Source organism: Falco cherrug, chromosome 9, assembly GCF_023634085.1.
Source record: "Falco cherrug isolate bFalChe1 chromosome 9, bFalChe1.pri, whole genome shotgun sequence".
NCBI lineage: Eukaryota > Metazoa > Chordata > Aves > Falconiformes > Falconidae > Falco > Falco cherrug.
In genome coordinates, this window is record NC_073705.1 from 12,295,005 (window position 1) to 12,311,493 (window position 16,489).

General features: G+C 51.5%; 1 protein-coding gene across 5 annotated transcripts in view; it reads left to right on the forward strand.

The window, feature by feature from the left end:
- Positions 1–9,344, forward strand: part of PNPLA7 (patatin like phospholipase domain containing 7) — a 125,499-nt gene extending 116,155 nt beyond the window's left edge. For all 5 annotated transcript variants that reach the window (XM_055720455.1, XM_055720452.1, XM_055720454.1 and 2 more), the window contains exons 34-36: positions 2,336–2,420; positions 7,305–7,408; positions 8,513–9,344. In XM_055720455.1, coding sequence (XP_055576430.1) covers positions 2,336–2,420; positions 7,305–7,408; positions 8,513–8,593 — 270 coding nt within the window. In that variant the 3' untranslated portion in view covers positions 8,594–9,344. The remainder of the gene's footprint in view (positions 1–2,335; positions 2,421–7,304; positions 7,409–8,512) is intronic.
- The last annotated feature ends 7,145 nt before the right edge of the window (positions 9,345–16,489 follow it).

Consider the following 16,489-nt stretch of genomic DNA (forward strand, 5'->3'; position numbering starts at 1 on the left):
TCAACTTGAACAACCATTTTTCTCCCCCAGCACAGAATAATGCAACACCGTTAATTGGATCTCCTTGGGGAAGTTTAGTCTACTGAAGTGTTATTCATAGCCAAAGTTAAATATAATCTAGCAGACTACAATAGTAACTGTCTTTCTCCTCTAATTTATTTAATAAAAATTGTGCCAAAGAGAATATTTTCCTCCTTGAAAAAAAAAGAAAAGTATCAGCAGAAAGGTTTTAGAGTGGGTTTCAAATGAATCTGAGATGCTTCTTTGCCTTGTGTTAACTGAAGGGAGTGTAGTTTTGTCCTTAAAAGTAGTAAGAGGAAGTGCTTAAACACGAAATTCCTGTTTGCAAAGCATCAGACGAGCGTGGGAAGACACCTGGTTTCCCACAAGTGGTGTTCCAGTCTTAGTGCTAAGACTTTGGGGTGCAGCTGCCTCACCAAGTGTCCTCTGACAGGCTTACAGGATCGTCTGCATGTCAGTGACAGTGACAGATGCTGCCATGGGTACGGTCACACGATTGCCTTCGTTCTTATCTCTCCTCGCAACTCATCTACGGGAGCACGGGAGCTGATGGTGGTTTTCCTGAAGCACCTTTTGGTGACAGTCGCTGCCGGGTTTTGTTCAGCCGTTCATCCAGCGCCCTGGACTTCCATCCCCTCCAAAGCCGGTCCCTGTCTGCTCCCTGCTCCCAAGGACAGCCTGGCACGTGTCTGCCTGAGCTCCCTGTCCGCTTGGTGAGAGTCCACGTTTTTAGAGTACAGGCAATTGCCTTGAACATTGCTGCGTCTGCTCGGTGGCCAGAGTTTGCACATATCCCTCGCTTAGTCATGTGGCACAAAATGAAGATGCTTTTTTTTTTTCCTGTCCTGGGGAACAGCTTTCTGGGACCATTCAGGTTGGATATTTAAAATGAAACTGGACTGACTCACCCTTCTTGACAGTTCCTTTATGGTCACACTGAGCTTCTGAGCTTCCTGACTTCTTTATATTTTAAAGTGTGTGTCCTAAGCTACTGCTGTTTCATTTCATACAGCTATTTTTTAATTCCCTCTGGGCTTTTCTCTGTCAACCGCTCCCCACCAGCTGTTCATCCGCACCTTGCTGTAGCTGTACTAAATTACATCAAAAGTTAGTTACGGATTAAAGGTCAACTGAGAGCAATCTGCTGCAGCTGTAATGGGCTTCTGCTGTGACCCCCATGGGGGCTGTATGATTCATAGTATCAGTGCTTTTGCTAGAAGAGCGAAGAATTGCTCATAAAACCCCTGTGTTAGGAAACAGCCCTGTCTGGAAGCAGTGGGCAGGTCTGGGCGTTCAGAAAGAAGACTGTCACAGCAATTCTTGGCAGCCCGATGTCAATAACATGCCCCCTGCCAGCTCTTCCCCGTCCCTCTCCTCTGGGGTAGGGTTTGCTGTTCTACTAATTAAAATCACTGGTTTTAAGAAAAGGTGAGAGGTGTTTGGGTTTCCATCGGGTGACCTTGTGCCTGGCCCCGAGGAGGCACGGTGGGGCTGCTCATGGTGTGGCGTGTGGGAAGACCAAAACGCTTCTTAAATGCCAAAGCTGGGTTTGAGTAGGGGAGAAACTGGAGCAGGCAACTTCTCAAAATAGAGAACACTCAACCCACTGCTTGGGTGAGACGGAGTAAAAATAGAAAGGGTTTATTGAAAAGAGGAATTAAAGTGGGAAATATTTGTCCTTGCAGGCAGACCACGTACCTCAGGCTCTGGCTCGCTGCAGCCACCTCCAGCTCCGCAGCTTGCTAGGATCCCTGGATGTGTCCTGACCGCTCCAGTGCCTGGGCTGCTGCCCACCTGTCCGTGCAGCCCCCAGGGCATCACTGCAGGCTCAGGGCTGGTCCATGTGCGGTGTCCCACCGGTGCCTCTTTGCCTTCTCCCAGGGACAGGCAAAAGCTCCCTGGTGGCTGCAACCAGCTGGACCCTCCTGTAAAGTGATGGTGATGGAGAACAAACAAGTAAAACAAGCACTGTCTGTCACAGTCCAGACCCTCCGGTTCTTGTCTTTGTGGTCTTTTCTATAGTTTGCTATATTTGTAACAAGGCTGCTGCTTGTGTGGATGGAGAAGCAGCCATTAGAATTTGTCCTGGTGTTTGCACTTGGGAATCCCATCTCTGCCACCAGATCTGCATCAGGAGAGTTGTTTTGAGAATTACTCACTGATGAGTAATGGCTTTTGAGGGGGCAATTGTGGAGAATTTGTGTGTCTGGAGCTTTGTCTGTTCAATATCACTTTTATACAGTCTTGTTTGGACTTTTTGTGTGTATTTGTTAACATACCTAGAACTTATCTAGAACTTATTGCTGTGTTTCAGAATGTGACCTGTCCCACCACCTCTTTTACGGACCTGGCAGAAATCGTGTCCAGGATTGAGCCCGTGAAAGCACCTGTGGCAGACGGTGAGTGGGGTGATCCAGCCAGTGCTGTGGAAGTGTTGGGAAGGGCAGGGAGGCAGGGACGGCTGCTCGCTCCTCCTGCATGCCGCCTTGAACCGCTTTCTTTTAACACCCCATGCTCTATGCTCTGACGGTTCGGGGCTGGCTGCCAGCTCGGGTGTCTGCTGAGCAAAGCTGGCGGTGGCGGGCTGTCTCCCTGCTTCATCCTGAGCCCCTGCCTGCAGGGGTGCACGAGCTTGCCCCCAGCCAGACCCTCTGCATCCCCCTCCCACTGCCTCCTCCGGCAGAGGCTGGGAGTCAGGTGTTCTTGCCGTGGTGAAACACCTGCCATCAGCCCATTACTGGTGTGGTCCAGCGTGGTTTCCTGGTGGGAGTCATCTCTGCTCAAGTTAGCCTCATCTGAGTGAAGCGACACAGGTGGCAACTCCTGCAGAGCCGAGCTTTCACCCGGCTTTGTGCTATCCTGTGTCCTTGCGATGTCTTCGCTCTTTGGTCCATCTCGGTTTTGAGATGGGAGGAGGCTGATGTAAAGCTTTGACTGAAGGATTTTTTTATTTATTTTTTTTTCCCCTGCTGTCGTGAGTAGGATCTGGAGTGACTCACTGGCTCCATTGCTTTTTGTACGCCCCTGTTACGGGGAGCACTAGTGATGAACTAATGAGGAACAGGTAACAGCTCCTGCATCTTTACACGAAGACACTGGGGCGCCTTGTGGCTCAGCCGTGCCCTGCAGACCTGCTCCCTGTACGTGCCGTAACTGAAGCTCACTGAACAAAAAGGATCAGAGCTTCGCGGGCCTGAAATCTCCAACGTTTCACCAGTGCTAGAGCTCTTTATAAACAGTCTCTCCCCTCCTCCTGATTCCTGCTCTTGCAGAGGGAAATCTAAAGTTAGCAGTCCTCCCATCTGTGACTGTTTGTAGAGATGTCCCTGTGGTAATTTGAAATGCTAATTGCAATCATATGCCTTACGAAGAAAATATTAATCAAACGTGGTTGAAACAGCTATTGTGAGTAAGAATGAAGAGTTCATGTAACATGGTTATTTAAGGCGTAGGCGTTGAGACCTGCTAAGGTTTAACTAGTGTACAGGGACAGATCTTCCTCTTATCTAGGTTCTGATCATTCACCCCCATTAGGAAGACCTGCTTTCTGCTGGGTGAGGCCATGAACACAAGTGTGACAAAGGGACGCATCTTTCAGACAGCAGATCTGGCAGATTCTGGGCTAAGGGAGGGCCTGTGCCGGGGCTACCAGGGATGGACTGGGCAGGTGCCATGTGCTCCTGGTGGATGCTGAAACCTGTTGGTTGTAGAGGCCCTGGAGGAGGGGGATGGATGGCAGGAGAGTCTCGGGCATGTGGGCACCATGCCTCGAAGGACCCTTTATATTCATGTTGCGGGTGACTCCGTGTGCTGCCTGCAGGGACCTGGCCCGATTTTTGGTGGGCAGTGGCTGTCAAGGCATTCTTCTGAAGGTGACATCACCTCGGTGCCTCCAGGATGGCATCACTTTTGCTAAAGAGGGATCTGGAGCTGTGGGGGAAGCGGTCTGTACCCTGGTGAGCTCAGATGGAGGGTGACACCTCCCTGGCAGTGGCTTTGCGGCTGTTGGATGGTTCCTTGTGTGTGCTGGTGAGCCTTTGCATTTATCTGCTTGTGGTGGTGGTGAAGATGGTCTGACTGCTTTTGCCCCATGTGAGTAAGAAGATAGGGTGCTGCTTGGTAGCCTGGCTGTGAAAGGCACTGTCAAAGAGGATGAAACCTTTTTTTTTTTTTTTTTTTTTTTTTTCTCCCTGGAAATTGCTTCCTGAGTGACATCTCAGACCGCAGGAATTCAGAAAGGCTCTGCCTGTCCTGACAGCATACTGCATGTCTCAGGCTGGGTGGAGAAATTATGTTAATAATTTTTTTCTAAAGAAAAAAATAATCAAAATGATCATGTTCTGATTGACTGGGAAGCCCAGAAGGGGAAAGTGTCGGTACAGAAGGTGAAAGGCCCTGATGGGCAGAGGCTGGCCAAGCCTCCAGGTCAGAAGCCCTGCCTTCTGTGAGAGAAAGAGCAGTGAAGTTTCTTCTCCACCCTTGAGCAAACTGAGAGTAATGATTGAAACCACTAAAAATTAAAAATAAAAAGAGAGACTGTCCCTCAGGAAGGAGTGAGTAGAGGGAGGCTGGGCGAAGCCCTGCACCAAACCCAGGGTAACCTGTACTGCCGGTGAGCAGGTGGGGAAGCATCTGCAGGAGAACAGAAGCTCATTTTCACAGCTGTGGCACTGCAGGATTTGTGGCTCTGTTTCTGTTCTACATCCAAACGCTTCCTCAGCTGGGATTTTCTGTCTTTGTTCAGCTGTAATTGCACATTACACAGCCGTGGCCATGGCCAGGGGAGCCCCGGTGCCATCCTCCAGGGGTGGCTCAGTTGCATCCCTGGTCACGCTCCCACCTAGTAAAGGGATTTCTGAGGACCAAAGTTGTGCAGGCTCTTTGGTGATTTCCCACAGCAGGTTTCGTGTCCAATTTGCAAAGCAGTGATGCTTCGGGCTCTCCCCACAGCCAGGTCTCACAGGATGAGGTGAGGTAGCACGCTTGCTGCACACAGAGGCTGAAGGACATCATCACGTAGCAGAGCAATTTGTAGCAACAGTTATTTGGATAAAAAGATTAGGGAAAGAGAAATGTTAATCATAGTCTCAAATGCCTGGTTTTGCAATACAGGTGAAGTGGGAGACATCCCAAAATCTCCCGAGGGACACAATTATCAGGCACTAGGTCAGCCTTTGCATCTTTGCTACTTAAAAAGTACTTTTATCAAGAAGCACTAACGCACCTTAGGTTGTGGTGAGCTACCGGATTCCCTGATTTACATCGAAGCCTGTCAGTGCTACCGAAACAGAAACCTGCTAGCCACACAGCACCGATTTTCTTCAAACACGGTGTTTCCTGCAGAATTCAGGCATGTATAAAAGAAATGCTAAAAGCTACAGAATCACAAAGCAGATCTTTGGCATGAGAAGCGTGTCCTTCTTGCTGCAAACATGCTCCCCTCGCTACCAGTAGGCTCGGGTACCTTTTTGTGGCGTAACCTCCTCCTCGCTGGCTCATTTTTGAGCTGCAGTGTTTGGGTGTTGGTGTGTCGAACAGGGTGATGAGGCCTCGGTCCTGCTTGATGCTTCTGGGAGATTTTGTAGTGTGAAGGAGCGGTCACCCCTTGAGCCCCAGATGCTCAGCCTCGAGCGGGGCAGTGGAAGATGATGTTTAGGGACAGCAGAACCATCTTCTGTTCTCCTTTCCCCTCTAGTCCTCCAGCACCCAGAGCTGCTGTGAGAAGGGACACTTCTCTCTTGTTTTTTCATGTCTTTATAGAGACCTGTTAAATGCTGAACTGTGCTTGGAAAAACAAGGAGTTTGGTTTTGATGGTAGTCACTTTTATTGGAGCTGTAAACTTCAAACTGTTGTTTGTGCTGTCTGTTGCTGTTCAGATGAGTTTCCAGTTTCTCTGGTGTGTTTTATCAAAGATTATCAGTAGTGTTTTTAGTATAAACAAATGATAATTCTCTGATCCACAATAAAAAAAATAAATTCAAAAATGAAAAAAAAAGACGACCAAATGTCTTTAATCCTAATGTTCTAGCAGTTGGTTGTAGTTATCACATTAGAAGAAAATGCTGCGGAGAACAGACTGTGCTGTTGTCTTCAGCACGGAGCAGATGCTATTGACTGTTCCCAAAAGAAACACTTAACCAAGAATCTGGTTTAAACATGAGCCACCTTCTTCACTAGTGGGGTGAGAAACAGGTATCACTTCAGTAACTCGAAGCACGCTTGAATTAACTTATGAGAGTGGCAAAAACTAGTGTCACACAAAAATTATTCTCTGCCGTTTTAACTTGCATCCTGAAAAATGCATGCCAGAAGTGGTGCAAAAAGGAGGGTGGCCATCTGCCGCTTGCTTTTTTTCGCTGCCTGCGTGCCTTGGGTTCACGCTGGGTTGGGACGGGGCTCTGCAGTGGCTGCTGGCCATTGGGTGGTGAATGGGACCAGCGATGGGCGTCTGCCCTGGCACATCTGTGGAGCGTTGAGTTGATGTGGGAGAGAGTCAGTCCTGTTAGCAGGTGACTCGCTGTTTCACAGACCCCAAAGTGATCTCCAGCTGCAGTGATAGATCTCATTCCTTGGGAGCAGGCTCCGGTGCTGGGGACTGGGGGCTTGGTGGTGTGTCCTGCTGCTGACTGCTGTGTCTCGGTGTACACAGCTCTTGAGCTTCCCTTAATTATGTTACTCTGCTGGATTATCAGGGAGAGCAGGTGGGTGTCCCCTGTGGAGAGGAGGGGGGTGTAAATGTCACTGTCCCTTGCAGACCAGAGATGGTGAGACACGTGATTATCCTCTCCATACCAGCAAGAGCTCGCCCTGTGCCTGGAAGACCCTGTTTCCAGGGAGTCTGTGACTGATACGTCCAGGAGAGCTTGGGTTGGTCGCTCATAGGCATGTCTTCTGAAGGTGTTCTGCAGGTCTTGTCTGGACGGATGGGTGGGAGACAGCAGCTATTCTGGGAAGAGCATTCACCAGGGAGCACCTCCCCGTTGCCAGCGTTCGTGTCCTGTCGGGCTAGGCAGCCAGCAGAATAACACGGATAATTTGCTGCTCTTGCTGTAGGCTCTTTAGATTGTGGAGGGCTCCAGGACAGCAATTCACAGAGGACATGGTTTGTTTTGTGATCTGGCTGGAGAGCTGATATCCGTGTTGGAGCAGTCCCAGTTCACTGAGCTGCAGAGCTGGCCACCAGTCCCCTGCCCTGCACTCCGCAGAGGCAGCTATCGTTCCTCTCCCGGTTTTCTCCGCCTCGCTGAATGCTAGTTAAGCCCAGTGTTTTTTCTCTCTTCAGATGAGTCAGACTACCAGACTGAGTACGAGGAAGAAATTCTGGACAACCAGAAGGATGATTATATCAATTTCAGAAGCGACCAGGTTGAAGAAGACTCTGACTCGGTACAAACTGCCCTGGAAACAGGCGATGCCGGTGCCATTGCCGAGTGCCATGTGAATGGTGTGCGGTGGGGGTGTGGTGGAGGTGTCGGGAAGGATACTGAGGAGAGCACCTGGAAGGGGCTTGCTGAGGAGGACTGTGCAGAATTAAGTTTGCTTTTCATGTAGTACAGACGCTAAATGACACGTGCTCGCCCTGGTCAGGTCGATCGTCTTACAGCATGTGGCAAAACCTGGCCAGGGTTAAAACCTGGCCCCACAGCTCTGCGGGTTTGCTGGCGAGGTGGGTCAGGGCTGGGGAGCACTGGGCACGGGAGAGGCTGAAGGAACGGCTTTCTCCAGCTCTGAGGAAAAGATCTGGCTGCAGCTGCCTGCCGGGTGGTTATGGAGAAGACAGCAGCAGAGGTGCGCAGCAAAAAGGCAGGAGGTGACAGGTACAACTTGTGCTAAAGGAGATCCTCAGTGCGTCCAGGGGGAAATATTTCCCAGTAAGCGTGGCTGAGAACTGCAACAGGCTGTGCCAGGAGATGGTGGAAACTCCATCCTTGCAGACACTTGAAAACCAAACAGATGCCCTGAAGGACCAAGATCTAGCATTAGAGTTAGCCCTGCTCAGAGCAGAAAATTGTGGTTTACCCTCCAGAGGTGCCTTCCAGTCAAAGGTGTTTGATTCTGTGGGACATCATCAGGTCCACCCTGAGGAAAAGCTGCACTGTGAGGCCAGACTTCACATGATGTGGCCCACAGGCTGAGGAGCAAAGCTTGGAAGGGCTGTATCCCTTCCACTCTTACTTCAGCTAGAGTGGCTGGCAGGTTTAAAAGGTGAAGCTGCCTGTTGTGTTGGACGTGAACAGTTTCTTAGTGGGAGCATGTGAATGGTTTGGGAAGGTGCCCAGCCTGGGTAGCTGCCCATGTGGGGATGTAAGATGGCTTTAGTGTTTTGAGTGGGGAGCTGGAGTGATGGTGTAAAGATTCTGTTTGCTGGGCTGATCCCCAGTGGGTAATGGTTGGTGGGCAAAGGTGGAGGGGAAAGAGGACAGGTTTAATCCAGTTCAGAGAGGATGCTGAAGAATTAATTTGTGTTTTCTTTCTTCTTTTCTCCTTCAGGATGAAGAAATGCAGATAAGAAAGCGCAGGAATGTCCCCAGTGTGGATGGCCAGGCAAGCAGCACAGGAGAGCCAGGCTAGCACTCGGAAGGCGCGGAGAGCTACTTCCCAGTCATACTGACAGCAGCCATATTTATTCATTAAATGTTTAAAAAAACCAAAACAACATCTTGTTGAAATTAAGCAAGCTTTTGCCCTTCTCTGGACAGAGTCTGGGGCATTCAGCTGCCAGGACTAAGCACAAATACCTGCATCATGCCCGAGTCCCTTTGGACCTCCAGTGACGGGTGGCTGACGTGTGCCATACTATTTCGCACAGGTGCTAGTAGGAGTGGCTGGTTATTAATCACTCTGAGACTGGCAGAGGGGAAACATGATGGGAACGTGCAGTGAAATGCTGTCTTGATTTTTGCTGCCATGTGTTCTAGTCGCTGGTTTTATTGCGAAGGCCCAAAGAACAATGGGATGTTATCCTGTCATGTGCTGATAAGGCTCCAAGCAGCAGCCCACAAGAGAGGGAGGGGTCTGTGGGTCACAGCGTTGCTTTCTTTTCCTATGAATCAGGTAACTGTGTAATTAACTCCTCAGTGACTTTTCAGCCATGTACTTATGAGCAGTACTCTGACAGGAGCAACTCTGAATGTGTTTCACTTGAAATCTAAACCTAAGAAATGTAATTAATGTGAATGCTAGCTGTAGAGCCTGTATCCTCAAGCCATCAGCAGAACATTTCCTGATGGATTGTGGAGGTGACACTTGCCAGGCACCTCTGGAATCACTACTTGTGGCTGTATTTGCCCTGTGAAATAAAGTTATTTTTGCTGGATTGAAATATCTGCGTGGTTCTTTGTGTTGGGCCCCATAGAGAGAAGGCTGTCAATAACTAAGAGCCCAACTTGCCTCTGCTTGTATCGGGCTTGCAAAGAAACGTGCAGTTTTCAGTTTCTAACCTTTGCAGGAGTCACTCACTGTGTTGTCAAGCGTTGGAAAGAATCTCCAGTGTTCTTCCCCGCCGAGGGCTGCAGCAGTCGATGTGAGTTGGCCTGTGTTCAGAAGTCCCCTGGTGCTTGCTCTTCTTGTCTCACATCTGTCATTGCCAATGGCTCCGCTTGGCTGGATTGTCAAGCTAATCTTGCTTTATGTAAACTCCTCTGCTCAGCACTAGCTCTACGTGCTGCTGCCTTGAGGGGAATTGTCATCCGACCAGAGCCCTGAAGACACTCCTCAGAGCTGCCTCCTGCGCTGAGCAATCCTGGCCCTCCGATGTGAAGTGCAGCGGTGCCTCCAGGCGTGACCAGAGCTGGGCAGCACAACTCTGAGGCCAGAAACATGTTTGGTGGCACCACCAAGGGCTGTGGTGGCTGTAAATGCTATGAAGTGTGACCTGTTCTCTGCGTTAAACCTCCTCTCTTGTGGCACAGACTGTCTTTCTCTACCTGCCCTGCATCAGCTTTTCTTCTGTCAAGTCCACGAATGTGCAGCCCTTACCCAGGGAGGCCTTTCTTCTTACACAAAATGGTATTTTTAAGTGTCAGAGCTTCAGGTCGGTGTTTTCTTTGCAGAAGGACTCCAGCCCTCCCCTTGGTGAGACCACCCAGCCTGGCTGTACCTTGGGCAGGCCCCTTCAGGTGTGATCGGAGACCTTCCCTGCAAGGATCATCCAGATCTTTGATGCAGATTTTGGTTAATGCCATTGTACAGAATATGTTGCAGTTCTGGAGGCTGCTCCCTGCTATTGAAAAGAATCAATTCTTACAGAGAAAACTTTAAAAAATGGCTTTTGAAGTGGAGGCAAAGCAGTGAGCAGCTGGGGCCTTCTGTGAAGGCACAGGCTGCCTGTGGAGCTGGAGATTTGATTTCTGTTGAGACTGGTCACGGTGTGGTGGTGGTGGCTGTTACAGGAGAGGCTCATCAGCTGGGAATGAGCCTGGGAAGACCTGGGAGTTGTTCAGGTGAGTGCCCACCTTACTGCAGTCTGTACCCGCAGAGCTGCTCTGAGCCCACACGTGAAGAGCATGTCTCGTGCAGCAGCAGCACAATTTGGAGCTTTTTTTTTTTTTCTGATGAGGGGATGCAAACCTGATGTGAGTCCCTTCAGTGTCTGTACTTACTAGGTGGTTGAAGTACAGGAACCTTTTCCTGGGAAACAGAGAATAGGGCTGGAGTACAGACCAACCCTAGAGATGACAGAGGTCCTGTGGTCGCCCTTACCCACTATTGTGTCAGTGGCCTTCAGCCTTTGAAGGACACATTTAAAAAGAAATGTGCCTTCAGCAGAGGCTGGGTCAGACCTTCTGATGACGGACAGGTTGTCATTTGTCAGACACCTGTGTTGTGGTTCCCGGAGCAGGGACTGATTCTGTTTGTTCCCTTTCCCTGGCTGCCAAGCAGCCTGGGGCAGGATGAGCACCGCAGGTTATTTCCCAGAAGGATGAAGAAGTCTGTTAGCCTGAACCCATCTTATTCTTGTATGGCTCTGCGCTGGTCCAGGAGAGCTCTTCCCCTCTGTTCAAACAGGTAATTAATTTCCAAGTTGTGTATTCTAACTCTAAACTTCCTGGCAGCCAGACTTGCTCCTGCACCCTGGGTGTGAGCTGCTGGGCTCGTGGTTGAAGGAGTTGCAGAAATTGCTGGGCTCTGGGGTGTGCTAATTAGAGCCTCTGTGTTTGCTTTGTGCCCTGTTCCACAGGGAAATGGCACTTAGTTCAGATGTACGCAGACAGAAGATAAACCTTTGATGTGAGACTGGAAGTCTTTTCTAAATAATTGATCACAACTTTCCTCCCTAGCTGCATTCTCCATAGCTGAGCCGTGACCATTAAAACAATCTTTTCCTCTGTACAGAGGAATGTAAAACAATTATGGTGCAACTTTAAAAGCAAAATTGTTTTTCCAGCTCGCTTTGCTGCTCGTTGCGGTCTGCCCAGCTGTGCAGTCAGGCGGTGCAGGGTCTTGGTGGTGGTTCAGCCCCGTCCTGCACTTACACCCAGGAGCATCCTAATGATCCTGCACTCGCATGTGCAATTCCGTGTTTGGAGGTTTCAAGCAGTCCCTGCCCACTTGGACACCCAACCCTGTGCTAAGGAGATGACGCTGGATCACTCCTTCATACCTCAGGTCCTCCAGCAACAGTCCCCTCGCTGTTTCGCTAGAAATGCCGCAGGAGGAGGGTGCTGAGAGCCCCAGCCTGCCTGTCTCAGCTGTCCTGGCCCAGGCCACCATCCTGCTGGGCTCCACTGGCTGGGTCGGTGGGTGCTGGCTTCGGCTGGAAACCACCTGCTCTCCCTGCAATTTCTTCATGGGTGTGTGATCTCCCCTAAAAGGTAAAGTCTGATCAGCAGCTGGATGAATTTGTCTTTGCTGAAGGAGAAAAAAACAGCTGCTGAGGCCTGAAGGTTTCATCTTAGGTGAAAAGAACGCAGAGCTGGTTCCCGCGCAAGCCTGATGCCAGTCAGTGCCCAACAAGAAGTGGCAGGATCGGAGCAAGGTCCCAAGGAACTATGGCTGTGAGCAGTAGCTGCGGTGGGAAAGGTTCTCCTCAAAGCCTTTGCCTTGACACGTCCGATGGTAGCTGATTGCTGGGGGTAAAGCCTTGAATGAGCTTTCAGAAACACGTCCTGGTGATGGATTTGCAGCTTGTGCTGCCCCAGGGCTCTGCCAGTGACTGTGGCTGCTGCGCTGAGGGGACAGACGTGCCCCAAGTTGGTGATTTGAGAACCAGGTGCCCGCTGGAGAGGGCAAGCCATGGAGGAGGGCAGGTGATTTGGGGAAATCTGTTTGCAGGACTCCAACCCCAGCCCCAGTCCCTGTAGGGGACAGCTGCTATCCCCACCTGGGGAGGGGACACTGTAGCCAGGCTGTCCCAGCCTCCCGTGCTGGTGAGCAGTGGCACTCGTGTCCCCCCAGGGCAGCACCTTGGGGGTGACCTGCTGCAAGTGGCTCGGTGCAAGTAATGAACAAACTTAGTTGCTTTCTTAAACGTGGCCTGATGAGCTGTTCTGCTCTTTGAGACAGCTCCTCTGGGGTTTGAGAAGAAGGAACCACTGTTGTCCACGTGGCTGCTGGAAGGACCCATCCAAAACGTCTGGGCCCAGGCAGGGGCACAGCTTTGCTCTTGTTCTCATACGTGGCTGTTCGTGACGGCTCCTGCCATGGCTTCTCACGTTCACCCTGTGTGGAGCCGGTTGTGTTCCTGCAGCCTCTCCGGGCTTTGCTCTGCAGGCAGGAGCGGCCAGGGCTGTGGCAGGACCCTGCAATGCTCCTTCCCTGGCAGACGTCACTCTCGCTGTGTGTTGTTCCAAAATTAATCTCATCGTATTTACTCGTGCTCCCCTGACCTCCTCCGACGTGTGATTTTCCTTGCATGCCGCCTGAGGACTGTGTTTAAGCTGTCAAGATGCGGGGGCTTTACTGTGCCTCTGGGTTTAATTTACTGTTGCTGTGAGTAAGAGCTGGTAATAAAATCAGCAAACGAGAAATACAGCAAATATTTTCCTCTCCCGCAGGGGCTCCATGAGGCCAGGCTGGCACCCACTCCTGCCTATCATGTCGAGAGCCCTGCTGAAACACAGCCATGGGACACGAGCTTTTGCCGTGGGACAGTGCCTTCTCGGAGCAGGAAGCATTGGGTTTATTAAGATGCTGTTTGTTTGATGGACGTGAATTTGTGATGTGGCTTTTGCTGGCACCAGGACGCAGGCTCCCATTAGTGGTTCCTTCCTGACTGATGGCTGATTCCACTCCCGTTGGGTTTGGTGGGATCTGCATCCATGCTCCCTTGTCCCCATCCCTTCCTCAGGTCATGGAGGGTCCAACCCTCTTTTTCCCAGTGGCCTTAATTTGGGCTCTGGTATAAATGGTGCTGAGAGGATCTGGCAGGGCATCCATGCCTGCACCTGCATTCTGGGAGCTGCCTTGGGAAATAGGGTTGGGGCACAGCTGCTTGTGGGTGCCGGCTGCGAAAGCTGGGAAATGCTGGCACATCCAGCTCGCTGCAGCCTGGGGACATCCATGCTGGGCAAGTCAGAACTGCCAAACCCCTTTCCCTTACTGAAATCAAGGCTTTTAGTGGAAACGGTTGCACTAGCAAGAGCAATGAAAGCATTTGCCTGTTGTTTAAAAAAAAAAAGAAAAAACAAAACTGAAGTGGTGTCAATGTTCATCTCAGTTTTAGAAAATAATATACCATAAATCTATGTAATTGTGTGTCAGGATTGTTGCTGGAGACACTTTGCTTGCTGCAGGACCAGCCCTGAGCAGCGTTTTGAGCACTGGGAATTCACCTGGGGCCTGAGTGTTACTTAGAGCAAGCATGGCATTTTCACAGGTAATTGGCAGAGCCGTCGCTGCTCTCCACCGTGGCTGGCACCAGCAGGGACGGCTCTTAATTAAGCCTTGGACTGTCAGGGGGTTATGGACAGCAATGCGCTTCCCGTCACGAAGCAGCTGGGCCTCTAGCTCTGGAAAAACACGTTGATCAGTGATTTTGGTCCGACATGGCCCCAATACAGAGCTGTGCTGTGCTGAGCCCAAGCCTTCCTGCATGGCATGGGACACCCCTGGCACCAGGCAGGAGTTGGTAGCGATGAGGTACAAACACTAATGATGCCGTTGGAAATATTTTCTGAAATCTCGTCTTTAGCAGTGGTATCTGTCAGGGAGGCTTAGCAGGGCCGGTGGGCGATGCTGTCCTCACAGGGGTGAGCGCAGCTCTACATCATAGCGCTCACGTGTTGTATAATTTGGGATCAGAAATAACACCAAATGTGCATTAATTTTAAATGTACCATAAATGACACATTTCTTCCTCAGAGAAGACACATTAGATGTGATGCACAGCCCCAGAGGAATATGCTGAGTAAGGCCGGTGCCTTGCTTGAACAGCACTGACCTGCCCGTGTGTCCCTGGGCAGGACAGGGTGAGCTCTGTGCTGTGCCTGTGCTTGAGCAGGTTGCTGCTGCATGGTTGCGGGTGGCCCCAAGTGCCCTGTTTGCCCTTGGCTTTGCCTGCCAGGGTGCTCTGCACCCCACTGGGCTCAGGGAGGCACAGCGGGGTGCTTTCTGGCGCTGGTAATTTTTTTTACTCCACCTTGGGTGCATGTGCATCCACCTCTTCGTGGGCTGAGTTGCAATACTCACTTTCCTCACAGTGAGTAAAGGCTGCCTCAAGGCAGAGGCACTCAGCAGCAGGTTTCAGCTCGTCACTGCTATTGCCAGAAGGGTTGTTGTTGCTCTTTGAGTGAGAATTTGCCCAGGCTGTGCAATGTTGGCTCCTGCACGGTTGGATGTGGCAGGGAAGGACGCGTGTGCCAGTTCTGTCGTCCTTGGCTTTATCATTCGCAGGCCCAGCTTGGTGGTTTCCCCTCTCCCACTGGTGTGGGTCCCTTCCCCCAGTGTGTGACCAGGCTGTTGCTGCTGTTCTGCTCCTATGTTAGGTGCTGAATTAGCTGGAAGTGGCTGGTGGGTGACTTCTTTCCCTGCTACGGAGCTGGGGGATGCCAGCTCAGCTCAGGCCATCCCTTACGCTGCTGCCCTGTGGCTCAGCCATGACAGTCAGTCAGCTGCTGGCTGTAAAATCTCACTTCTCTGCTTGCTTCCTTGCTGAAAATAGAAAGCTTTTAACAAAGCAAAGATTGGAAAAGCTTTTAGAGCAGGGCTGGCAAAGCGGTGCCCCCCTGAGATTTCAGGGGTAATGAGGCAGGAAAGAGCTGGTGAGGAGGAAGTCACGCTGGCCTCATGGATCCCTGCCTGGGCTGCAGCCAGGCGTGCCAGTGCGGGGCTGCCTGAACCAGGAGCCACAGCCACCTTTCCAGCTCCGGCTGGGACACACGCCTCGTGGTGGAGGAGATTTGGGTCCCCAACAGCAGAGGGGAGAGCTGAGCCTTGCAGGGCTCGCTGGGGTGAGTGTTCCGCTTTCTGGGGCTCCTCTTCTGTGAGTGATGCACCTTCCAGTGCTCTCCAAGTGTCAGGAAAGAGGTTTTCTAAGTGCCCAAGAGCTGCTGTGTTTGTGGAGGGGGTGTCTGCCATGGCCATGCCTTGGTGCACAAAGGCAGTGGGAGGAGAGCACTTCTGCTCATGCCCCTCATACCCCAGCCCTGGGGTGGCAAGTGGGGATTTTAAAGTGCTGGCAGGGGATGGATGGTTTAAAATAGGACCTGGGTGGTGTGGCTGGGAGCACCCTGTCAGGCCCTGACCTTTGAACACCAGGATTGCACAGCCTCGGGGAGCCAAGCCTGTCATCAAGCCCTCAGCATGGTGGCTGCTGGGGGAGGCTCTACAGAAGGTCACAGCAGATGCATCAGCTGCTGAGCAGTGCCAGGGCTGAGCCTGGTCCCTGCCGGAGCCACGGGCAGGGTGGACATGCATCAAAAGCAGCTCTGCTCCCCATCACCAGAGTCAAGCTGGATGGGGCTCCATAGGGGACCAGTTGGGTTGGCTATACCACATGGCCAGCTGGGAAGCTGAGTTGTTGAAGGCAACTCCCTTGGGGACCCAAATCCAGGCTGCATCTGTGCTGGTCTGGGAGCTGCTGATTTTGCATGAGGCGAGAAAAAAGCAGAAGCACAGAGCCCCAATAAAAAGGCTGTCAGGTCCCCAAGAGGAGGGCCCTGCACATGTTCCCGTTGCAAGCAGCTCTGGCTCCCAGAGGACCCTCTTCCTCCTCCTCCTCCCTAAAATCTGCCCCTGGGTCGGCTGTGCTGATCCGCAGGGAGGCAAAGCACCGTGTGCCAGGACAGCAGTGCCTCGGGGGAGCTGTTCCCAGGGCCATCGGCATCCTCCCGAGCACGTGGCCAAGCGAGGACCCAGCAGGATGAGCACTTTGTGCCTTGCCAAACTAGGTCACAACACGAACTCAAGCGATGTGGCAGATGAGCTAAAAATACCAGCAGAGCTGAGCATTTCCCCAGCAGCTGTGAAAGGCCACGGCCTCGCTGGTCGGATTTTGGCCATGAGATGCCCCAATCCTGGCCCCATCCA